Source organism: Saccostrea cucullata, unplaced genomic scaffold, assembly GCF_032062105.1.
Source record: "Saccostrea cucullata isolate Sc308-1 unplaced genomic scaffold, CSIRO_AGI_Scuc_v1 ctg129, whole genome shotgun sequence".
Classification (NCBI taxonomy): domain Eukaryota; kingdom Metazoa; phylum Mollusca; class Bivalvia; order Ostreida; family Ostreidae; genus Saccostrea; species Saccostrea cuccullata.
Window position 1 is genome coordinate 11,113 of NW_026927380.1, and position 25,926 is coordinate 37,038.

Here is a 25,926-nt window from a genome sequence, read left to right on the forward strand (position 1 = left end):
AAATAAGATTTTATGGTAAGTTTTTTGCTAAGTCAAATCTTAACTAAGTTTTTGCTAAGATCGTTTTGTGATCCACTTAAGTACGCGATCTTAGCTAAGTCTAAATTTTAAAATTAAGACAAAATTCTGACTTAAATTTAAGACAGTTTCATGATCCCGGAGCCAGGTTTGATCTGTGGAATATCACCTGTTGTGGACATCTAATAAAGACCTACTAATCCAGATAAATGAAAAAAAAATGCTGATGCTTAGAACATATCTATTGTGAATAACCAACACAGACCTTCAAATGATGGAAAACCTTAAAAAGGTCTTTTCAATTAAACTATTTTAATTTTCAAAATAATGTATATCAAAATTACTGAAGTATAACAAAAATTAAAAGCAATTTAACACCAAAATGTACGGGCTAGCAACTTGTGATTTATGCTGATCAATCAAAATTCATTACTTATAAATCATTTTGTTTTGTTTATTTGTATTATGTTTAATGTCCCTCTCCAGAATTTTTCCCATTTATGGAGACATGCCTCATGTAAAAGTGTTAGGCCTTAGAAAATCACTAATGATGTCCCTTTTTTCTCCACATGTTCAGATGCTCCACAAAATAAAATGGAAATGTGTAGCAACTCACTACTTCTTCAATGGCACAATCAAGTCCTTACAAACCTTGATTTAAAATTTTTCTTTTTAAAAAATTGACTTTTAAAAAGTTGACTTTAAAATAATAAGTGATATTAAAGTTTGTTTAGATTACATAATGACACATCTTACATTTCTGCTTATAACATGAAACTTTGATAAAATTGTCATTTATAGACATTTCTATATTGAGTACTATTTTAAGACTCAAAAAATAATTGACTTCAAGTATTGTATATGATGGAACCATGCAAAAAATTATATACACAAAATCAAACTCCCGGTACTGATTGTGTACAAACACTACATGTATTCAACACAATTTATATATACATGTACATAAATCTACAAGAGACTGACCATTAAACTATAAGACTGGACAAAAATTTAAACTTTTTTTATTTAACAGTCTAGGAATTGATATGTTTTTCGCTCTGATGCATATATTAAGCTACAGAGTGATGGTCACAGTCATTCATTCATGGGCTCGATTTCACCTGAGGTATCTTCCTCCTGCTCCCCCTCCGTCGGGTTATATTTAGCTATGATCTCTAACAAGCCATAGATTTGCTCCTCTGTGAGCCGTTCCTCACTCTCCTCCACAATTAACTGAATTTCTACCGCCGTTGTGGGGCACAAATTCAAAATCTGCAACTTTTCAGCCCTAGTTAAACTGTAAGGCTCTAGTTCTTTCATGAATTCAGTGATGTTTTCCTGGGTTTGGTTTTTACATGGTTTTGTTTCTAGATACTTGATTGTCTCATATGTTATTGTAGCTAGCTGCTGCTGTTGCTTGTTTGGTTTGTTTTGGCCTCTCCCTGCCTGTATGTCTGTCAGTAAGCTATACACTTCAAAGTTACTCAGCATAGCTGAATTTTCTCGGACCACTTCCATAGTGTGAATTTATGAGGTAGGGTAGTCCTTGTTGAGTTGTTTCACTGCTGCATATCTTCCAGCTACAATTGCGTATACCCAAGACAGAAGAACAATCACCAACAACAGCTGAAACAAAAATAAAAATTATTAGAATGCTATTTTAAACAATATGGTGCAATATTTCCTCAACATTTATAGTTTCAGCCTATTCTAAATGGCCATAAACTGAAAAAGACTTTAATCTTATTAAAATTACTTGAAATTGCTTGCATATCAATATGCCATTTCATGACCATGATGACTCACCTGTTCATTTAAAAAAAAAAATCAAGATTTTTCCTTATATATTACTGTGTGTAAAACTTTTGTCTTTAACCCAACCCAACCCCTAGGATATTGAATCTGGTACTAGTAATTCCTTTATTTTGATTACCTGTACCCTACATAGGATATTTTGAATCACTGCATTTTTTCAATAATATGTGTGAATTAACAGTAAATAAAAAGAAATCATTCAATTAATTTCAGAACAAATCTAAACCTACATAAGTATTCAATCCTTCTTAACACCATCTGACCTAAATTAGACAGACAGGGGTAGAATTTACTTTAACAGTCCCACATTTGTTTTATTTTTTAGCTGTTTTGTTATTTCATGCTACATTAAAGAAATGCAAATCATATACTATGTAAACTGACGTCACAGTATTGTCTCAAGCAATTTAAAGAGTTAGGCCAAATGGTATTTTGAGGGGGAGGGGGGGTCGAATTTACAAGTGTGCGCTTTCTGTCAGTTGCATCATCAATGTTTTAAAATCTTCATGTAAATTTGATCATGATATACAATTTTTTTTTCAAAATAAGTAATTAGAAAAATTGTAGATTATATGCTGTTCCTGAAGACTCTATGCGCATGTGACATTGGATAATTGGACCTGGAAAGATATAACAAACCTCCACCCATGTGATAAAGACAAACTTAAAAGATAAATAAAATAAAATCAAAGCAATCTAGAATAACAGTACATTGCTTGTTTTGAATATTATTAATATGGTAGTATTCACATCAATGTAAATACTCAAATTAAGGATTTTTTCTTGATTGCTACTTGGGTAAATAACAAGAAGCAAGTTGCAACTTGACAATAACAACAACATGATTTCCATTAGAGCTCAAACGCGTTTGTTCGTCGTCCATTTAAAGTGGTAAATCTCAGTAAATATTTTTTTAAATTTCAAAATTGAAGAAGATAACGAGACAAGGTACTTACAAAATTTAAGATGACTGAAACAGTCTTCTTGCTCACGATGTACATTTTATTTACGCACTGGATGATTTTCGATCCCGATCATATTTGCTCAAGATTTCACTAAAACCCCAAAAATAGTGGAGTGACCATGCAGGTCCATTTTTAAGTGGAACCTCTGTATGGACAAAAAGTTACCCACTGCAATCAAATTATCAAATTTCAAATTCCACTACTTAGAATTAGAATATTACAATTTTAAAAATAAAAAATATATAAAAAGTAAAAATTAAATAGAATCATTTTGACAGTAAATATACAAATTATAATTACGTTCTTTTTATTGTTTTTCAGTAAAAACTAAAAGCAAGTATTAAATAAATGTATTTTCAGATGCTCAATATCAAAGAAAAAGATATAGAAGGTACAAAGTAAAAAAAAATTAGATTGGGCATTGCTTAATAATTGATATCATAAAAATTTAATGTCCAGAATAATTTTAACACACTCATGTCTACACTGACATAAAATCAATATACCAAAAGATGCAACAATAACAACAACAAAACATCTCATTTCAATATTAATCATGATTAATTAAATGCTGGGGTGCAGCTCGACATGTTGGTTTACACTCCAGCCTGCACTATAATCATTAATGGACAAGTACGACAAGGTTTGTCAGTAGTGCAGAATATTCTTGCTAAGGTCAAGAGGTCAAGGTTTGCCAATTTATATCTTTATGAACGTGATTCTCGTGTTCTCTCTCTCTCTCTTTCTCTCTCTCTCTCTCTTACAGATACATTGCGCAAAAATGAAATGTTATAGATATTTATACTGTATGAAATTATTAATAACACAAGAAAACAAAGACAGTTTAGTACGTAACACTTTGGTAAGTTTGCCATACTTTTTTACAAAATAATGATAAAAATTATTTTGTTAATATTCTGCTATGCATGTACACTGCTTGGTCTACAAGTCTCAGCTATTCATGCAAAAAGTAAAATAAAAAAAATGGACCCGGGGTTAATTTTTGGGTAAAATCAACACAAATCATTACACTATATGGTGTTATTTTTACTTAAAAATAAAAGAAAACTAGACATATAATTTTTTGGGGGTTTTTTTTCACATCAAGAGATCTGGATCCGAGTAAGTAAAAATTTTGATTTTTTGTGTAAAATTGGGTCAAAAGCCAAGGTAAAGGTCAAAATGTCAAATTTAGTGGTACCCAAAGAAACTTCTTGTCACAAGGAATACACATATGTGAAATATGAAAGTCATAGCTCCACTAAATCAAAAGTCAGGGGCAAGGTTTAAGTTTTTGTGACGGACGGACGGACACGGTCACAGACTGACAGACGAACGAACGGACAGACAAATGAGATTTTATGTCCCTTCACTTGTGCGAAAGCGGGGGACAAAAATGAAAAGGGGCGGGGTCTATTTCCCAAGTGCTAGCTGCAATAATGTAGCCCTCTCCCACTTTTTTTTTCCAGAAAGCATCAGATAAAAAAAATCGGAGAGGGCTACATTATTGCATCTAGGACCACAAAACATCCGATAAAATTAAAAAATCGGAGAGTGCTACATTATTGCAGCTAGGAAACAGTAACTTAATTTACCTTCTTTAAAATTATAATAAATCTATAGGAAAAATATATATTAAATATGAATATAATGATTTTAAAAAAATATATACATATATGAAATATAAGTATAATGATTTTAAAAAATTGTTCAATATATATCATATATGTTCATGTCACACTTGATTGTATCCTGATGGTTAAAAAATGAAATTCGGAATAAAATATTTTGACATGATAGACTTGACGTTTAGTTTCCACTTTAATACTTCCTGCTATTATTTAGAAATTAGAAAAAGACACGTAATTACGGTAATAGAATCAATGAATGGATGATTTGGTGATATAAACAAGAAAATAAAATATGGATGGCCAAACAGATGATGGAGTTGACATCAACGTTGTTGAGGATGAAGGTTTTGTTCCCAAAAATGAAGATCCGGAATTTGTTACTGGAATTTTCAACACTGGTAACACGATACATTACATGTATTTTTAGGTGTTTTTAATTCAGTTCCTTATTTTGGGGACTGAAAACATGACGGGCAATAAATTTTAACAATGTTCTTGTCCCAGATTTATCTAACTTGTTTATCTGTGATGCAGGAGAAGAACTTGTAAGTTGCAAGGACTTGTTTCTGATCCTTTTGTGTTAAACAATAAAATATGTTCAAATCATCTGTGATGCTAATTATAAAATAAATAAACTTGATTTTAGTGACAATACTGTCAATAGAAAAGAGATATAACTAATCTAAGTGAGATCAACTAATTTTCTCAGAATTTTTTCTAGCTTCAAATTTACAGACATGAGTCATGATTGCATTTGAAACTCTCTGGATTTTTCTCAGTAAATGCTTTGAGTTCAAGTTATAGCCAATTTATTTTGGAACGAATTTTATAGTTTAACCGGGTCCACAGACAATAGCATTTTAACGATAGTACGTTTTATCTAGGTTTACTAGTAAAATTCATATATATTATAGAATTAGCATCTTTTGTCATGTTTGTGTTGTCTTTTGAACACTGCCAAAATATGAACAGCAAGTCACCAATTAAGATTTGTACTCCTCAGTGTCTAAAACATACATTCACGACAGATGCATTCATAGAAAAACTATGTAAACCAACTTTCATTCATGAGTGATAAATATCTGCAGTTTTCTACATTCTTCTAATTGTGAATATTTCATTTTGGGAATCAATTATTCCCTTATTTACTTACGTAGATTGTTGTCTCAGTTGCAAAAATTAGAAGTCGGAAATATCCTATTTCAAAATCAAGAATAGCAATTAATTAAGAGATGTCACAAATAATAGTTGATATAAATATAAAAGGACTGGATTTTATTTTGTTTTCTTTGATAATTTGTTTTATATACAATGTAGTACAGTAAAAAAGAGGGTTGAACTGAAATGATTTGACCTTTCTATTAAATCTAAAATACATTGCATTGGGAATACTTGTTCAAATACAATGTTAAAGGTCTGGATTACTAAGAAATTTTTGTATGTTGGTGGCTAAAAGCATCCTTTAATATTTGTTCCCTATGGCTTTGGATGCCCTTAACAAGTTTGTATTTTCCCTATCAAAATGATTTTAGCCCTTTTACTTTTGTTCCCAACATCCTTTGATGTTCTTAAATAAGTTTCTTATTATCCCTATCAACACATTTTCTTCAGGTTGTTTTTGTTGCCTTTATAAGGTCAGATACTTTGACTTTTCTTTGGAAAATATCAACATGACTAATCTATTCTGTATATAGATTAATATTTTTTATGTCTTTTTTTAATGACAAATCTTCATATAACTTTACATAATTAAGTAAGTTGAATACATTTTTAAAAGAAGATGAACAAAATAATGTCTTTTGCATTGTTTTGACTACTGACATTGGGTCTGTGTATACGTAGCATTACACAGGAAGTCTGTGTTTGGTAATCTGACAGGGTCATCATTACATGTTTTGTGTCTGGTTTTGAGTGAAACTACGTAAAATATAAACTTAATGCGTTCATCGTAATCATGGTAATGTTTTGAAGGAAAAAAAATAATAAGATATATTTATATCGTTTTAAAAATGTTTTCCTTACATAAAAGAAAAAAATCACGAGTAAAAACTACAAATCAATAATATTCATCTGTCACCGTCATCGTAATCATGGTAATGTTTTGAAGGAAAAAAAATAATAAGATATATTTATATCGTTTTAAAAATGTTTTCCTTACATAAAAGAAAAAAATCACGAGTAAAAACTACAAATCAATAATATTCATCTGTTTCAATCTTCAATAAAAGAAATCTCTTGATTAAAAAAAGTCTGAATATTGAAATAAAAAAAAATATTAATCCACCTATCCGTCGTGCATGTGAACGTGCAAGTTTACCGCGATCGGAATGTTTTTTTTTCCCTGGCCAACAATGTTGTCCAAAATATTCCATATTTTTGATTCTTCGTACATGAAAGAGATTGACGCGTGACCAGGTAATTGTTTTTAAAACATGCAAACTCAGATTATCAGGTAGCACAGGTAGCAGATCTGTCAATCAAATCAGAAGCTATTGTTTTTTTTTTATGACTGACAGGTGGTAAATTATTGATCTTGAATCAGGTAGATTTTGGGGGCGTTAACATAAAATTGGGTGTTTAAAGTTATTTATTTTCATCATTATCAACAGTACTTGGAAAAAAATCTAAGACTTGCAAGTGATTTACACACAAGTAACATTCAACCCTTATTCTAAAAAAAAAAAAATTCCTAATTTTTACACTTTTCATGTTTGATTTGACACAATCAATCAAGGAAATAAACTTTCTAGCTAAATAATTATATATACCATCTTATATAGGTGCCTTATTGTGAATAATTTATTGAAATCACACATTCATACCTACAGAGTAGAAGTGTTTCAGTTCGATTACCAGTAGTTAATATTATGATAACAAGTATGTGAACATTCAATGAAAAAAAGTGAATGTCTGTATTTTTGAATGATGATATATAAAAGAACATGATAATATTAGGAGCTGATCGAGTTAGAAAAATTAGAAGAAATTTTTTCAATAAAATGAAGAAAAATATAGTTGCAATTATGAATAAAAGAAATATAATATGATGATAAGACCTTTAATAATTTTGATGCAAATGGCAAACTTTTAAAGATCTACAGTAAAACTCGTTTATAGCGAAGTCCTGGGAACCTGTGAATTTAATTCGCTATATCCGTAATTCGTTATATCCGAATAACGAATTCGTATAAGTGTATAGAGCGAATTTGTTTTCCTCCAAGTATTACAACCGAATATGGTAGGGAAACAATTATTACTAAACGTACCATGACTTACTGAGGTTTTCCATTACAAATTAAATTTCATTTGCAAATACTTACTAGAAATAAAGTCAGTTCAATATATCTACCTCTGAGATTTTTAAAAATTCATTATAAAAGATGTAAATCTTATTATTTTTAACCTTTACGGGACACAAAATCATTTCGCTATATCCGTGAATTCGCTATATCCGAATTCATTGTAACCGTAAAAATTTAAAAAGAATTGGTAAGAATTTTGCCGGGAACCCCGAGTAACTTCGCTATATCCATGAATTTGCTATATCCGTGTTCGTACTACATGAGTTTTACTGTAGTTATATACATGTAATTAAATTATGAATAATTGTTTGAATTTAATCAATTTTCCTTTAGTGAAAGCTCCTCATCTTGAACTCAATTAAACCAAGATTAGACTTTCAGATAACTGATCTTTTGAAATAATTAGGGTAAAAAAATACCATAAAGAGTAAGTTATTGGAACTGAAATCTCACTCCAACATCAAAATCTTTAATACCAAGGTTTCAGAGTTCCAGACATTGCAGTTTAACTGAACATGCATTTTCTGTGTATTGAAGTCTTGACTTTCAAGTTTGTATGCAGTTTTAAGCACAAATATTCCAATTGTGTTATACAAATGATGAATTGATGGGTTTATATATTGAAACATGTACTCTTTATTGATATTAAAAAATAAATTTAAATTACATTTTTATAGGAGTAGGATTTCTACAGCAGTATGGCTGGTTCCTCCTTCTTGGAGTCCTTGTTCTATTATACATCAAAAGTAAACTGGATCCCAAGATCAGGCAGATGAAAACCAAAGCAGAGGATGTCAGTTTCCAGAAAAAGTTTGGTAAGTGATTACAAATTAATTAAGCCGCAGCATTAATGAGTTTTAACTTTTCCCTGAAATGACAATTTTTAAAACAAAGGACATGTTTGTACATGTATGAATGATTTCATATTAAAAATTTATTTGAAACTATATATCTTCTCTTCATGCCTGATGGCTGTGACAAGTAGAGGCTGGAAATACAAATTACTATGTTCTGTACCCATTACATGTATACATTGTATTATAACTTTGAATTATATATTATACTGCTTTATCCAATATCCATTAGTATTGTTTATTATGAACAAGTGTGACTGAGGAAATGTTAAAATGATCATCTAGATGTGCACAGAGGACAAAAATTAGCTACAGACAGCCAGACAATACACATGTGTGTTCGATACATGGCCATGTTTTTTATGATAGAAATTACTTCAGGAGTATAATTTACAAAAGAACTTTCAACTAAGACCAAAAACTTCAGTTGATTATACATTTTGCAAAATTAATAAATCTGTTTAAAAATACCAGCATAAAAATCATCTTATTATATTCCATTTAAAAAGAATAGAACCAATTTCATTATAATATAAATTAAGACATTGTTAAAAGAATTAATTTTGGTCTTTGTTGTAAAATCTTTTGCAAAACCATGAAAACAGCCCAGAACTCTTAATTCAATTAAATTAAGAAAAATAAAGATTCATTGCTTATGAGAACATATTTTAAAACCGAATACACACAGAGAATATCTGCAATAAAGTAAAAAAGACACATAAAAGAGACAATTTTTAACATTCTTACTATTGTTGAATGTTGATTCTTCCCCAAGCACCCACCCACCTTTCTATCAACCACTCTTCACCATTCCATTTATTAGTCATGTCAATTCACCTTATCAATTGAAACTTATTTTCTCATGAATGCTGGTGATATTCCTGAGAAAATACTTTGAACCTTTACATCAGCATATGTTATTCCTGGTATTGATGTTAAAACCAGGACCTTATTTCACACTATTGGCATGTTTCTCCTACTTCAGCACTAAAAGTCATGTACAAGTTACATGTAATATCAAAGATCAGATCAAAATTCACGTGATCAGCATGACCAGGCTGCTAAAAAATATATTAGAATGTACATAACTTTTATAATTATTCTCAATGTTACTTAATCTCCCACCTAAAATTTCCACCTATCATAACCCTTCAAATGCTAAGCTGTTGTTCTGAAAATTGGGGCTTTGACACAGATGGGTCTCGATCTGTGTCTTTGGAATGCAAGTTGTGTTTTTTTATAATCATTAAAACGTTTTGATCATTATTCATCTCTGAAATGTCCCACTCCTCTAACAATTGAGTGCATTTTATACAAGTACACTGTATATTAAGTTAATAGCGAAAGAGAAAATTTTATTGCTGTTAATTTAGATTGAAATCAAAGACTTGTGATGGATATAATGTAATGTTTCCAAAGATCTCTTTTGTCAGAGATGCAGAGAAGTATGAAGATCTGTCTATACCATTTACATATTCTTTTATAACTTTTAATTATTAGGGAATCACTGTCTAGTTAGTATAGTATGCCAGGGCATCAATGATAGTGGGAAACGTGGGATAATTTGCATAACGGGCAAATGTTTCCCTCTATCGTTGATGTCGCTGACATACTATACTAACTAGACAGTGATTCCTTATATTTCCATTTCATTGTGAAATAAAATTGAAGATTTAGACTTTAAAAATGTAGATTTAAATTACATGAGGACTCTTGTCAATTCAATAGCCCTCGCCAACTGACGTCAAACACAAAGGCAGCTGCACGAGATTTACATGCATATATGGCCTCCTCAGCATCAGACATAGAGGCAGATGCGCACAAGATTTGTATGCATATTAGGCTTCCTTAGGTCCTGACCTATCCACCTGCCTAATTTACATTCCAGTAGAATTATCGAGAAATCAACTTCGCTAACTTTCAAAGAGTTATCACAGAGAAAAAAAAATAGAAATGGAAATATTATATTATCTGCTTTATCCAAAATTACTTTAGTTTTGCGTATTGTAATATGAGACTGAGGAACACTTGGCCAGAGGTTTCAACCCAAACCAAACCCTCAGTTCCAATTTAGGCTCATTGAGAGTCATTATTTTTTTCAGTAATATATATGTTATCTGCTATTTTTGTAAACTCGTGGGATGTATTGTATAAAGTTATATTAATAAACATGATATCAACTACCCCATAAATGTATAGGGACACAATGTTAAAATGATCATATAGATGTGCACAGAGGGTAAAAACTGGCTATAGACAGACAGACAATACACAGTGACATATGTCCAATACGTGGCCATGTATTTTATGACAGAAATTACCCCAGGAGCACTTTTTACAAAAGAATTAACAACTAAGACCAAAATGTTTAGTTGATTATAAATTTTGAAAGATTAATGATTATGTAAAGTTGCCAGCTTCAAAATATCTTTCTATATGTCATATTTTGAAAAGATTAGAACCATTTCATTATAATAAAACTAAAAAGTTATTAACAAAATTAATTTTTGGTCTTTTATACAGTAGTTAAGATAAACACTCCATATCTTCTCTGAAAAATTTTTTTAAAGGGTTTAACAACGAGAATATCAGCAATAAAGTAAATAAAATTACCATAAAAAAGATACTTTCTCAACATTTTTTTTCTCTGTTGTTGGTTTCTCCCCATCCACCCACCCTCATTTCTATCAATCAATCTTCATCATTCCATTTATTAACTAATCCACAATTAAAATTTATTTTACATGAATGTAGGTGTTACTACGGAAAACATACTTTACTCTGAACCCTTTATACTAGAATACTAGTATCTTATTCTTCGTATTGACTTTTAATCAGTGAACATGGTAGCAATTCTTGCTTAAAAGAGGACATTAATTTACACTCTTGACATGTTTCTCCGACTTCAGTGCTAAAAGTCATGTACAGGTTAAAATTAAAGTTCAGATTAAAATTCACTTTTCATGACCGGCATGAACAGGCTGCTAAAAATATATTAGATTTAATATCCAAAACATTCATAATTATTCTCACTGTTATTCAATCTTGTGTCACTGACCAGTTAAAATCAATATGGTACTAGTATTCAGATACAGTTGTGGAAATGCAATTATTTAATTTACATGTACTAGTAAGTGTTTTTAAAAAATATCACATATCCAAACCCTTCAAATTTTAAATTGTTGTTCTGAAAATTGAGGCTTTGACATAGGTAGATCTCTCTGTTTCTTTGAAATGCAAGTTTTGGTTTGGTTTTGGTCATTATAAATGTTTTGATCATCATTCATCTCTGAAATGCCTCTCTCCTCGAACAATTGAGTGCATTTCATTTAAAAGTATATAAAAGCAAAAGATCCTTGCTTTTTGAAATAAAGGAACTGTAGTATTATATGTTGTTATATGCTATTTTTGTGAACTGATGGGCTATATTGTCCAAAGTTATATTGTGAATAAACTTCATATCAACTACCCCATAAGTGTATAGGGGCGAAATATTAAAATGTCAGATCGTATAGATAAAAATGGCCACAGACAGACAGACAAGACACGTGTGTGCTATATATGGTCATGTATTTTATGATAGAAATTACTTCATGAGTACATTTTACAACTTACTCTTAAACTAAGACTAAAAATCTCAGTTGATTATATATTTTGCCAAATTAATAAATCTGTTTATAATAATGCCAGCACAAAAACGTCTTACTACATTCCATTGAAGAGATTAGAACTATTTTCATTATGATATAAATTAAAAAAGTTATAAACAAAATTGGTCATAGTTGTAACATCTTTTGTAAAACAGGTTCAGAACTCCTAATTCCATTTAATTCATTATTATTAAAAGAATCATCACTTATAATAAAATATTTTAAAACTGCTTACACAAAAAGAATGTCTGCAATAAAGTTTTTTTTTTAAAATACCAGAAAAAAAGAGATAAATTTAAACATTTTTACTATTGTTGGTTCCTCCCTAAGTACCCACCCACCTTTCTATCAATCACTCTTCATCATTGCATTTATTAACAAATCAATCATATCAATTAACCTTATCAATTAAAACTTATTTTTCTAATGAATGTAGGTGAAACTCCGAAGAACATACTAGGAATTCATTACATTAGAATAAGTTATTCCTCGTATTGATTTTAATTAATGAACATTGTTTCCAGTTTTTTTAAAACATGGTCCTTTTTTACACCCTTGTCATGTTTCTCCGACTTCAGCACTTAAAGTCAGGTACAAGTTAATATTAAAGTTCAGATTAAAATTCAATTTTCGTGACCAGCATGACCAGGCTGCTAAAAATATATTAGATTGTCCAAAACTTTTATAATTATTCTCACTTTACTTAATCTTATGTCACTGACCATTAAAAATCAATGTGATATTCAGATACAGCTGTTGAAATGCAATTATTTAATATACATGTATGTGTACATGTAATTTTTCTTAGTGTGTTTTTAAAAAAAAATCCATCTATCCCAACCCTTCAAATTATAAACTGTTGTTCTGAAAATTGAGGGCTTAGATATTAGTAGGTCTCTGTGTCTTTGAAATATAAGTTTTGTTTTTGTTGTTGGCCATTAAAAATGTTTTGATCATCATTCATCTCAGAAATGTCCTCGAACAATTGAGTGCATTTTAAGCGGAAGAGAAAAATTTTGTTGTTAATTTAGATAGAAATAAAAGACTTGTGATGGATATAATTTAATGTCTCCAAAGAACTCTCTTGTCAGGACTGCAGAGAAGTATTAAGGTCTGTCTGTCTGGAAACTCCATCTAAATTAACGAGAATTAATACGACCTTTCCTGCCTCCCATTAAAGATTGTCTGTTAAGGAGCTTTCTTTTTGTGTTTGATCTCTTTGTATCACAGAAGCCAATTTTTAAGTTCAGGATAAGGACAGTTTGTAAGACCTGTTTCTTTTGGAAATAAATGTATAGACAAATAAATATATAGCCACCGTGACTTTGATGGATTGGGGTTCCTTTGTTGATATCTTGACGTTTTTTCTGAACATCTATTTTTGTATTGCTTTTTAAAGTATAATTGAATTTTCTTATGATGGGAAATTATGCGGAAAATCCATGTAATATTTTAGGAATTTTGAAGAGATTTAGTCTGATATATGGTATATATTTTTAGAAATTAAATGTGTAAGTGAATTTTGAAGAAGGAATAACTATACTGTAAGTCACTTGTATAGTCTGTGTAGTTTCATGTAACTATTGATATTGAAGTAAAGTAGTCCATCAATCCATGACTTAAATATTAATATGAAAAACATTAAGTTAATTAAACTCTGGAGTATTCCTTCATCATTACTTATATAATATATTGAGATTACGTTTTTGCAGTCTATACAGTCTATACAGTAGTTTCCAAAAATGAATGATCTCATTATCTGATAAATAAACGTAAAAGAAATAATGCAATTAATTACGGAAATTAATTTTCTATTCCCATCCTAAATAAAAATCAAAATGAATTTTGCTATTTAAGTTATAAAGATGAAAATGTGCATATTTACGGGGCATTAGTTGCACAATTACTGAAATACTTTTTTGAATTATTTTGAAATTATTTGATTTCCAGGTAGCTCAGTATTTTGTGGAATTAGTGGGTGCCTTTCATCTTAAAATTCACACCCTTCATGAGTTAAATCTAGGGTTTCAAAACCTTTCTTTCCTTTAATGTATGTGAATGAATATATGAAATAACATCCACATGATATTGTAAAATATTAAGCAATCCAAGAAAAATGACCCTTCTAAATTCGGATGATTCTGCAGTAGTCAACAATAACAATAGATGTATCTGTTTTCTACAGACCCAGACACTGCTCAGAGACGATTGGAAGCCATGGAGAGAGCCAGAATGAGACTCCAAGAGGAACACGATGCAAAAGCAGCAGTATACGCTGAGCAACAGAAGCAGGTGAAATTCTGTAGCAGTCTTGCCATTACAAGTTCTCACGTGGAGTTTCAGTTTTCACATGATGCTAAGATCATAAACATGGAAGTGATTCATTTTTCGAAATACCTAGAAACAATCTTCTTTTAAATGCTTAAATAGGATTAAAAATTAAGAATTTGTGTAATTTTACACTTTTTTTTATTTGTTTTAATAACCTAGAAATTGTCTTTTTTTAAATGCTCGAATAGGATTAAAAGGAATTCGTGTATTTTTAAATTATTGATTAGTTATGACTTATTTTTTTAATTTAAGATTTTGTTAAAGATTTTTATCCTATAATAGAGAGAAGAAGAGAAAAGAAAACAGAAAATAGAAGAGTGGGATAGCTTTCAAGAAGGAAAAGGCTACAGATCCAAGTATAAGCCAGTAAGTGAATCCAAAGATTAATAAAATGGAAAAGACTGCATAAAAATCTGACGTGAAAATGTTGTTGTTTTTTAAAATTCAACTCTTTAGCCAATAGAAATGCAATAGAACTTGCACTAAATAAAGATATATCAGAGAAAAAATGAATAATTGTATTAGACACTACTTTGTGCCTTTTGGCTTAGCATTCATATGCAGTTTAACTTTCTGGACACCAATTGTTCCAAAACAAAGTGATTAAATAGTATTCTGATGTAGACATCATGTATTTCTACAATTTAATATAATATATAAAAAGACTGTTAAGGACTTGAAAGCTTATCTTGTATTAGGAAAGATTTTAAAATACACAACATCAGGATTAAGCAAGTCTTACTGTACTATAGGCATCATAATGGTTGGTTTTGAAATTCTAGCCTTTAGAGTAATTTTAAGGACTACCAGCTTTTCTTTTATTTAAGAATCTCATTAATTTTAATTCTATCATTTGCATGGTGGAATATTTTTTCATCCAGTGACTGTAAATAGTGTAAAGTTTCTCAATATATAAAAGACTGAGGTAATTCAGTTGGAAAATCACATTTATTCATTAGTTATTTTGCCCCCCCCCTCCCCCAATAAAAAACAAGGGAGTGGTTTGTCAACAAGAAATTATAAAATTTTACCCCATAAAAGTATGCAAAATTGGTAAAATATTTTAGCTTTACACTTTTTACTTTTTCTGGAGAGAACCCAGTTTACATGTTTAAATAATTTGTCTTATATTGGTTTAAAAATGGAGATCTTGAATATCCTGTATTTTTACTCATTATATTTAATGGGATTTTTTTGCTTTCTTTGTTTGTTGTTTGGCTTTGTTACACACCAAAATTGAAATTGATTTTGGTTTGGTTACCATGAACATCTAAATTGATTTCACTTGCACAATCAGTGCATTAATTTATATGATGGTCTTGAAAAGGGAGAAGAAAACAATAAAAACTGTGTAGCTGCTTTATTTAGAAAAAATAAACAAATATGTCATGGTGATTGGCATAATTCCATGAAGACAAGACTGTTAGTTAGCCGTATCTCAGCAGGTTTGATGAAGAGCCTTTGCTACCTCCTGCACTGACTTCATCACGTGGTACAGACACATATCCTTGCGCTGGCATCCAAATCCAGATCCCCCCGCGTTTCTTCGTTGATCTGTTTCCTCCAAATATAGATCTTTTGGCATTTAATGTTGATGGTTGCAATAAAACTGGAAATGACTCTGAATCAGTGCTTCTTAACTTTTGCCGAATATTGGAAAGAATATAAGCAAGTTCGCTATTTCCTCGATCGGAGGGAACAGTTTGAAAGTCGTCACGTAATGCACTAACAGCGCATGAACAAAACATTGAAATTGAAAATAGAGCCAATGCTAAAGTCCAAAATTGATAAAAATTTATCCCGTGCATTGTCGTTTCCTACAAATAAAATGTCAGATATTAAAATGCATATAAACATCTCTATTTGAAACAGATATTCTAATAATTAAAAAATGGGTTACCATTCAATCATTAAATAAAACTATGCATACGTATGTGAAAAAAAGTAATGAAGCAACTAAAATTTCTTTTGTCAATCTACGTGAACTATAGAAAAATGGCCAACCAAGAGCTTTTCATTCATATATGTAGAGCTATATATTCATTTTCATTAATAATAATAGAATATCCATTATGTCGCTAGCTGTGTACAATGATAAGAAATCAAAACTCCATCACCAGTTCTCACGCACCAGTATCATGAAAGTAATCAAAGGTCAAATTATGCTTATTTTACATGGGTATTCTCGCTAAGATTAATTCTAAACTTTGGCGAGTAATGTGTCAAGATTTACATTTCATTCACTTATTTCCGCCCGTTTCCAGGAGAGTTGTACTGTTGAGAACATTCTGTGTTATTAAACTGAATTTATTGTCAGAACTCTGGCGATTGGGCGTTCAGGTATACACGTGACACAAAACATTACAGAGTGGCATTGTTTACGATTATTCCTTTTAAAGAAATTCTTAGGCAATAAACTTTACACAGGAGTGTAGAAACGACACGTTTTCTGTTGTATTTATGTGAAATTTCCATATTTTTACAGTTATTTCACCCGCAGATGATGCTGAACCACCATAATACTAAATACTGAGCTCATAAATTTGAGTCGAGTCGTACTGGCGATGAAAGAAATACTGAATATATAACTATCAGCATTGTGGTAGAGGGAAGCGCAATTTACTTCAGTTTTACAAGAAAAAAAAGCTTCGGAAAAGCTTAGGGCTATCATTTAATTGTTATTATTTCAACAGTACGGACATAACGCATCGTTATTCGGAGGTGGAATACGTAAAATTTCACGTCATTCTGAACTCAGAGTACAAATAATTTTCTTCCCTTTGCGAATCTCGAATAGCATCGTTTGAGGAAGTTTGAACAGTTTTTGATTTCGTTTCCTTTGAAATTCACTTTGTCCAAAACAGTTCTATTTTTTAAGAGTAAGGTTTTACAACAGGAAGGGAAATAATGGCTCAGAGAGGGCATATGAATTAAAATTTGTTTCAGTATACTCAAGAAATATGTATTTCTTCCTTGTAGATAAGTGGCAGTGCTTTAAGATATTTAAATACTTTTTGTAGTTTTACGGTATTTTTAAAACTTCGAGGCATACATATATGCATTCAGCTCCATGTAACTGAATAAGAAATAACTTGATAATTTTCCGAAATCAAATACTTATTTGGTTTTCAAACGGTGAAGGTCAGAAACTTATATGCTTTTCTGGTTTTATAGCAATATTATTATTATTTTTTTTTTTAAGCAACACGACTTCATATAAATTTCCTGCGGGAAATTAATTTGCAGGTGACGAAAATGCAGTACTTAAATTATATAATAGTATTTATTGATTTTTTTAAATCAGAAACTATCAAACTAGAAACAGGAGGGATTTGTTTGGAATGTATGAGAAGAGATTATTTTATTTAGGTGTTCCGACAAGAATCTGGTAACGACCGAGTCAGAGAACAATTTCTCTAAGATAAAAAAAAAGAAATACAAAAGTATGGACCCTGGCACGATATTTTAACGATGAAGTTTTTATGGCATCCTTCAAAAATTTCTTTGAAGCACAAATATTCTGAATTGCTAATGAATGAAGTGACTCTGACAGCGGATCCCCTTCATCTCTACATACATGTTTGATTTCAATTCATACAAGATCTTTGTTACGCTATGAAATAATTTTTATCAACCATATTTTTATTGTGAAATGTTAGAAAAGATTATAATAATTATTATTCCGTTCCACCACGCGCCAAAATACCCAATTGATTTTTGCTATCAAAACTATAGGCATTTCATTTCTCCAATATTACTTTGAATTTCAGTTTGCATATATATTGTTTATTGATGGTAGAGTAGCATTGTTTATTTCATTCTCATTCCATTTTTGCTCCAAGGAAATACCCTTCGTTAGATTTATGTGAAATTGTAATTTGTGAAGTATATTGTCAGAAGGGTCTATTGTTATAGTCGGTGTTTCCAGATCGACCATTCAAATAAACTATACTGAAGAGATGAAGGGAAAAACATTTGAAGGGCATCATAAATGACTTTGCCATTTCATATTACCCGAAAATGCCATTATCGTTGGAATTAAAATGTTAAGAGAAACTTCTTGCTATTCAATATATTCTTTTAAAAGATGCTACGAAATGTATCTCTTATTTAGGGGAATCAATAGATGTAAATCAAAGTTGTGTAGACCACGTTTTGCTAAAGTGTTGCCCTATTCTTTTCTGAGAACTTTTCCAGGTCCCTAATGTTTTATGTAATGTGGGGAAATCCACTTACTCTAGTAATCCCAGGGAATTGGCTTGACAAGAGAACTTTGGAAAGTAAATTAAAATGGATTTGATGCGTTTTATTGTTAACGCTAGAATATATAACTTGATGGTGCTCCTCTGGAAATTCCTTGGAGACCTGTTAACTGCAGAAAGTGATTTTATTTATGCCTTTACAATCACCTATCTAATGTTACTTTTTGTCATGGAACTGATTAATATATTTTTTTTTGCCCGTCTGTATCAAGTCGTTGGTCTTTTTTTTCACTAATACAATCTCGTTTTCCTCCTCTGAGATAAAGTATCTGATGAAAAGTAATAGATTTGCTAATAAACAAGACGAAATTCCTGTTGAAACAACACGCTAGGATTTCTAATAAAGCAATTTTTTTACTGTAAAATATCCTTCTGGATATCAAATTTGATAGAATTGCCTTTATATGCAAACCTATCACATTTTCTAACAAAACAAACTTTGTTTTTGTAACATGAGAAATGATCAGTTTAGTTTTCAGTGGTAATTTTTTCTTCTATCTCTGTATGCTTAAACTTTTTCAAAATTTTAATAGCATAAAATGACCAAAAGTTCTATTAGTTATAAAATGACCAAAAGTTCTATTACATGTATCAACCAAATGGTTAAAAATTGTTTTTTTCCCTCATCTTTGGCATGATTTTTTTTTGTATTTTTAACGATGCTGCATGTGAACTTTTCAAAGACAAGACATGCACGTGTACATTGTTTTTAGTGGCTTTGAATAAATGTAAACACCTCAAGTAAAAAAAAATCATGACTTAAAGCGATTTAGGGATAAAAAATAATAATAACGATCTGTTCAACTTTTTGCTGAAACTTACATGTACACGACAATATGATTAAAAAGACACCTAATCTGATGGTTTCCCACGGATCAAATTATTTAGGACATTTTGTTGCATGCAAGCAATTCAGTTATTAATGGACTTTTACATAATTGGCTACTTTATTATTATTTGTTTGATAGGAGTTCTGGGTATATTGTTCTCAACAATGTTTTTTTTTTCAATTTAATGTACAAATTTCAATTGATTTGTTTAAAAAATTTGTCAAGGGCAAGATATGTTTCATATGTTTCTGCAAATTTATTTTTATACATTAAGTCAAAATGTGTTTCCTTAAAAGCCATTTCCAAAGTCACTATTTCATTTCATGTGAAAAGTAGAAAATGTCAAATGCATTTCATATTTATTAATTAAAGGTAATCACTTATTGAAAAAAAAAACTATAAATGATACCGATTAATCCTAATGGTTGTATTCAAAATTAAATGAAGCATGCTTATTTTATTCTGCATACAGTCCTCTCAATTTATAACATTAATTGGAAGATGAGCATGTTTGTAACACTATGCCTAATAAGTTTAATTAATAATAATAGTAAAAAGCATACTCATTATGCTATATATATAAACACAATATCATTAATGGACTTACCTATAGAAAAATCCTGAATGCTTGTATCGTGTTAAGATCTCTTTCTCTCTGAGCCTGTCCATTCACCGAGTAGAATTTATGATGGCTGGGTAGCCGCCTTCTTTAGTATCATTGGACAATGCGGCTCTCCTACACACCAAGAAACGGTCCATCTTGCGGATCTTGCAACGTAATTATTAAGCTTTTGTTAATACAGAGATCCCGAGAAAAGACCGATACGTTTCACCTGTATCCTATAATGATGAGATTGTTTTGTTGTTTTACTAAGGAGGATGTTATCAATTGGAAAGTAGTAGATTTACGAACATGTTTTTGCAAAATTGATTGATAGGAATAATATCTTTTAAACTGTGGTTAAAATAAATGGGAATATCTATCGTTACAGCAGTAGGACAAATATTATTCATACTCGTAGCAGCCAGGGCACTTATTATTCATTAAGTCTTTAAATAAAAATTCTGTAAAGAATCATTTAATATGCTTTTACAGAATTCATTATCTTCGTCAAGGTAAAGATATCTGTTTTATAAGCAATTTTGTGATTTATTCAAAAATAGAAAGAGAAAAAATGTAGAAACTTTATTCGTCAGGGGTAACGAACTTTTTCATTTTTTAATTATACAGGGCTAAAATATCAAATGATTTATTATTTCTGCGGAATCATTAGAGTTTGTGGTAGCTCATTCTTAGGGAATTCTTAGGTACCAGCCCCCAATTATGAAACTGATGATTTTTTACTCTATAGAAGTGTTCTTCAACATAAAAACTGAAAAGGAAACACATTTTCATGTAAAAAATGTTTTATAGAATTTCAAATATGAGTATTTTTTCAAAGAAAAAAAATGTATGAACATATACATATTGTACCTTATTTTGGCTCATGATTGTATCTTCAATTTGAAGTTAAACATAAATGCAGTATACTTTAAAACAAATTTAAAAAGTCAAAATTGTTTAACTGAATGGTCTATGCATTAATGAGAACTCTCAATCCTGAATTTTTCTTGTAACGTTAACTTTGATAATAGAAATTAGTCAGAGCCGACTGCATTATGCTTTAAATAAATAAATAAATAACATCAAAAGACTATAAATTGTCTAATAAACCAATTGTAGGGATGTCGATTTTGTTTTGTTTTGTTTTTAAAAAAAACAGCGCCAAATGAAAAAAAAATTGAAAAAAATTGCGAATTTTTAATTTGATCGTCGTATTACTGAAGGATATATGCTGTTTCGACAGACTTTTTCGGAAAGTTTATGTCTAACCCTGTAAATCCGATACTTAAAAACATGAGGTTTTCCGCTATATTAAGTCGGCTGGGAACGGAATACGACTTGCTCATCCGTCAATCAGTCCTAAATGACAGATTAGTTATTATTCAGACTAGTTTCAATTTCCGGATAATTTGGTTATCGTTAAAAACCTGTTGCATAAAATGGGTTTTCGTCTTACTGTTTTATTTTTTTAATTATAGGCCTTCGCGGAGACTTTATATGAGGTTTGTAGAGTCATTGAATTAAGGCACGAAACCTTGTGATGCTGTTTTGAAAAAGTAACTGTATTGTTTTGCAAAAGTATCAAGCCAAAAAAATGCATATTTTACTAGATTTCTTCATGGTGTCATTAAAGAAATAAAAATCTCAAATTAAGGATATCAAATAATATCAATAATAATAAAATTATGAAATAAAATGAAATAGAAGAATAGGTTTCAATTTTTAAAGAAATCTTTATTCCTCTTCGAGTAAATGTACGTGTACTGTTTATACATGTACCAGAGCACAAATGATCGCCTACGTTTTGTAAGAAAAGAAATTGCAGATGTTTAATTTGATTTTCCTTTCATTCGTTCTTTAATGAATGTTTTTTTTAAACTGAGATTTAATTATATAACGCTGTGCTTGCTCTGAAGCATTCCGTATTCTGACCAAGAACTTTGGGCCCAATAAGATGAAATCAGTTGGGTATTTAACTTTCATTAATCTAGATAAAAAGAGTGCAACATCTTCAAACTTGATTTTTATGTCACCTGAATCACTCGGATTGCCTATTGCTATCCCTTTTGTTCCGTCATTTGTTGGTCGTAATCTTTAGAGAATTATCTTCTTTGCTGGAACCGATGAACCAATTTCAACAAACCTTGGCATATTGCGTAAGTGGGTAAAGGAGAACAAAATGTTTCTGTTACCCTTGGACCTAATATATAGGTGAGACTAAGTCATGAAAATTAATATAAACTAAAATCAAAAACGAAAAGCAATAAAAATGATGGCATGATTGTAAGCATCATTAAACCCTTTACTTTTTTATTCATGATTACGAAATGTGGTTTTTTTGTGTTAGGGTCGGGTCCTACAGATCTTCAAGTAGTTTTGTTGAGTATTGACACCTTTTCCAAATTCGTGACATTCTGGTGTTAGGGTGGGTTTACATGGATGATGTAGTAAAAATCCATTAACATATTCAAAATCTTATTCTCTGCTTCTTGGTATAAACAGCCAATAAAGTTATGATCATATTGAACGCAGATGCCTCTTTCGAATTCTTTGACCACTTTGGTCGGGGGGTTCTTGTAAAAGGAAACCAATTAGTACTTTAATCTACATGTACTTTCAAATATGTTGCAGACTTCCACACCGTCTTCTTTCACATTCGTTTGCTTTGTCACATGCTTATCAAACTGTCATTCTCTGAATCCTTTAGAGGGTTGGATCATATTCAGGTGACCGCGAAGGTCCTAGAGCCGCTTGTTAAGATTAATGTTTTTCTTTTGAAGATAGTTGATCTTTCTTTTCCTTCTGTTCTTTCTGGAGCAATTGAAAATTGTTCCTAGTTTGTAATGGATTTGAATATTTGCACAATTGACATTATTTTTATTGTCTTTTTGTCTTCTTATTACAGAAAGACGAGTCTCCTGAAAGTAGTCAACGAAATATGAAACCAAAACCTAAACTGCGACAAAGTGGTGAGTTGAAAACTAATTAAAAGGTTCATTTTCATAAACATGACCTTATCCCTTATTTTCATTAAATTTTTTAATAACTTGTTAATTAAAGCTAACACGAATCATAGATACAGGTATTGAACTGAATCCGTGCAATATTGTTTTCGTCTACTTAAGATTAATACATGTACAAGTTAATGGTGCTACTTGAGAATTTGCTTTATTATATTTAGATGTTTTAAGTATGAGATTGTATTCGTTTTTTTTAGATTACAATCCTTTAATGGGAGGAGGGGGTGCTGGTTACAGGCCGGCCAGACGAAGTGGTGGTGGATGAGGTTAACTTTTGTATCTGTGGAACTGTCACGTGATTTAAACAGGTCACGTGAAGAGAGTTACCCGGATACATTGAATTATTGACACTTTTCCCCTTGATTTACTTCCCTTTTCTTCCAAGAATTTACTACTTTTGAATGCGGACTACGATGGCAAAATTGCTTCAATTATGCAAATAATACTCAAGAGTTAGGAATATTTATGTTATTAAGGATTGTTTAAACATATAAACGTTAGAGTTTATAGGTAGATTTTTAGTGTTGACGGTGAGGTATAAATTAGCTGAAGGAAAATTGTGGATCTTTACGGTGTTTAAAGAACACGGACACATTAAACCGAGAATCGTAAAATGGGAAATTTCCCCGGCGGCGACTACTCGGAAAATAAGGCGAGTCTGATTATGTTTCATAATTCCAATGCTTTGCACTTTGTAATTAAATTTTATATCTAAATAATAGGGCTGATCTATTTTATCATTTCCACAACTAATAAAAATGTCGTTCGTATACGAGAATGAAGATTCTCCGAGGGAAAAATGTTTCTTAGGATTGTACATTTTTGGAAATCTTGAAAAATTGTTCTAAAAAAAAGAAGCATTGTTTATATGGGCTTTTGCTTTTGATTATGTTATCTTTTGTAAACAAGGGGTTGTAATACACTTACAATGTAACTTGATATATCATCAAGTATTTATGAAGTGTTATCCGAAAAGAGACACACGTCTCCAAGATAACATGGAAGATAACATTGTTTCTGTATCACAACAAAACCACTATGAATCATTATTGTCAATTCTTGTCAAATAAATGTCTATTTATTTTTAATGATTGAGTTTTCTTTCAACGTTGGGTAAAAACTACTGTGATATTGTCTTTTCGTAGTAACAAAAGTTTCTTTACTTTTCCGTATTTTGGATTCCAGTCCTGAACCAGTTGGCTCAGAAAAGGTAGAAATTAAAACTAATGTTAGATCTGAGAATGACAAAGACAGATCATTCATGAAAGGTTATTTAAGCATAGATTCATGACGAGGTTTTGAATTTTAATTTCTTTTCTTCAAACTGCGACTTTCATAGAAATGATTTGCCAAAATCGGAAAAGGCGATTTTGCAGAGGTACAGAAAATGTACAGTAAACGAAATATTCATGACAAGTTTCCTCATGAATGTTTAGGAAACAATTCGTCAAATGTCAAAAAAGCATTTCATTTCATTATCCCCCCCCCCCTTCCCTTTTGAAATAAGATTACTAAAATTGTTGAAACCATGGATATAGAGCTTGTGACTTAAATAAGGAACTTTTTCTCCACATATACATTGGTCATGCAAAGAAATATATGTCAGATTAGGTCTCCTAAACTTAAAAATGTGTTGAAACCAGGTGAAATAATTTTATCGATTTACTATAAATTTCTTGTGTGGTGATAAAAATCACAAATTAACAAGAAAGTGCGAAAAAAATATTGGTAACCTGTTATTTTGACATATGAATTTGAGAAACTAACTAAATATATGTTTTAAAAGTACGTATTTGACTTTTCTTAACAGTATTGATGGTTTTATTAACACTAAGTGAAGGTAAATCCCCACGCAATCTAATGAAAGACCCCCATACTGACAAAATCTTCACAGATTATCGTTCAGCAAAACATTCAGCAAAACGATCTTTTTTTTGTACTGTTTATTTTAGTTTTTCAGTAACAAAAAGAAGGAAAAAAATTAGTACTTATTAGAGCAAACTGCATAAAATGTTCTTTTGTTTTCATGTACATGTAAATGCACCTAATGCATTGGAAAATATTTAGTTTAATAATTATTTGCATGGCCTTCAAGATTAAGACTAGCGAAGTGAAATTCCCTTGGTGACATGGAAACAATATCCTCGTTCGTATCTTAGGCCAACATTAAATCTAAAGGTACTGTGAGCACTGAGCTCACTATATACACCCGCCTCCCTTATAATTATAATGGGAAACTCCATGTTTTACTATGGGAAACTCGAAATAAATGTCAAATCAAAAAGAAAAATAGGAGGTTCACAATGGCACTATGTAACAAACATTCCGTGAAAGTATCATTAAATTTTATTCTGTGGTATTTGAGGAGTTGCTATTAAGAGGTTGGTACCCTTCAATATTATAGAAAAAATGGCCGTGTCCATGTTTTGATATGGGAAACCCATAATATGACTGTCCAATCAAAAAGTAACATAAGAGGCGCACAATAGCACTATGTGACAAAGATTACGTGAGTCTCAATTTCAATGATTGGTATAAGAGGAGTTGCGTTCCGTCGTCAATTCAGAGTGTATATAATGGTCTAACACAGCCAGCATTTGACTTTATGACATTTTTTGCTGAAAAATGTCATTGTATCGCCCAT

General features: G+C 30.7%; 2 protein-coding genes and 1 long non-coding RNA gene across 3 annotated transcripts; 1 reads left to right on the forward strand and 2 right to left on the reverse strand.

Moving 5' to 3' along the window:
• Positions 1 to 242: 242 nt before the first annotated feature.
• Positions 243 to 2,883, reverse strand: LOC134274274 (DNA-directed RNA polymerase III subunit RPC9-like). The gene is made up of 2 exons (XM_062756527.1): positions 2,790 to 2,883; positions 243 to 1,644 (listed from the first exon to the last, which is right to left on the reverse strand). Exon 2 carries the CDS (start codon positions 1,534 to 1,536, stop codon positions 1,114 to 1,116), a length of 423 nt encoding a protein of 140 aa, XP_062612511.1. The 5' UTR covers positions 1,537 to 1,644; positions 2,790 to 2,883; the 3' UTR covers positions 243 to 1,113.
• Positions 2,884 to 4,675: 1,792 nt separating this feature from the next.
• On the forward strand, positions 4,676 to 24,370 carry LOC134274275 (selenoprotein S-like). Its single transcript, XM_062756528.1, has 6 exons — positions 4,676 to 4,827; positions 8,409 to 8,546; positions 14,421 to 14,527; positions 14,849 to 14,932; positions 23,168 to 23,231; positions 23,480 to 24,370. Exons 1-6 carry the CDS (start codon positions 4,722 to 4,724, stop codon positions 23,545 to 23,547), a joined length of 567 nt encoding a protein of 188 aa, XP_062612512.1. The 5' UTR covers positions 4,676 to 4,721; the 3' UTR covers positions 23,548 to 24,370.
• Positions 15,912 to 20,413, reverse strand: LOC134274268 (uncharacterized). Its single transcript, XR_009993583.1, has 2 exons — positions 20,266 to 20,413; positions 15,912 to 16,383 (listed from the first exon to the last, which is right to left on the reverse strand). It is a non-coding gene; the product is annotated as an uncharacterized LOC134274268 (long non-coding RNA).
• Positions 24,371 to 25,926: the final 1,556 nt, after the last annotated feature.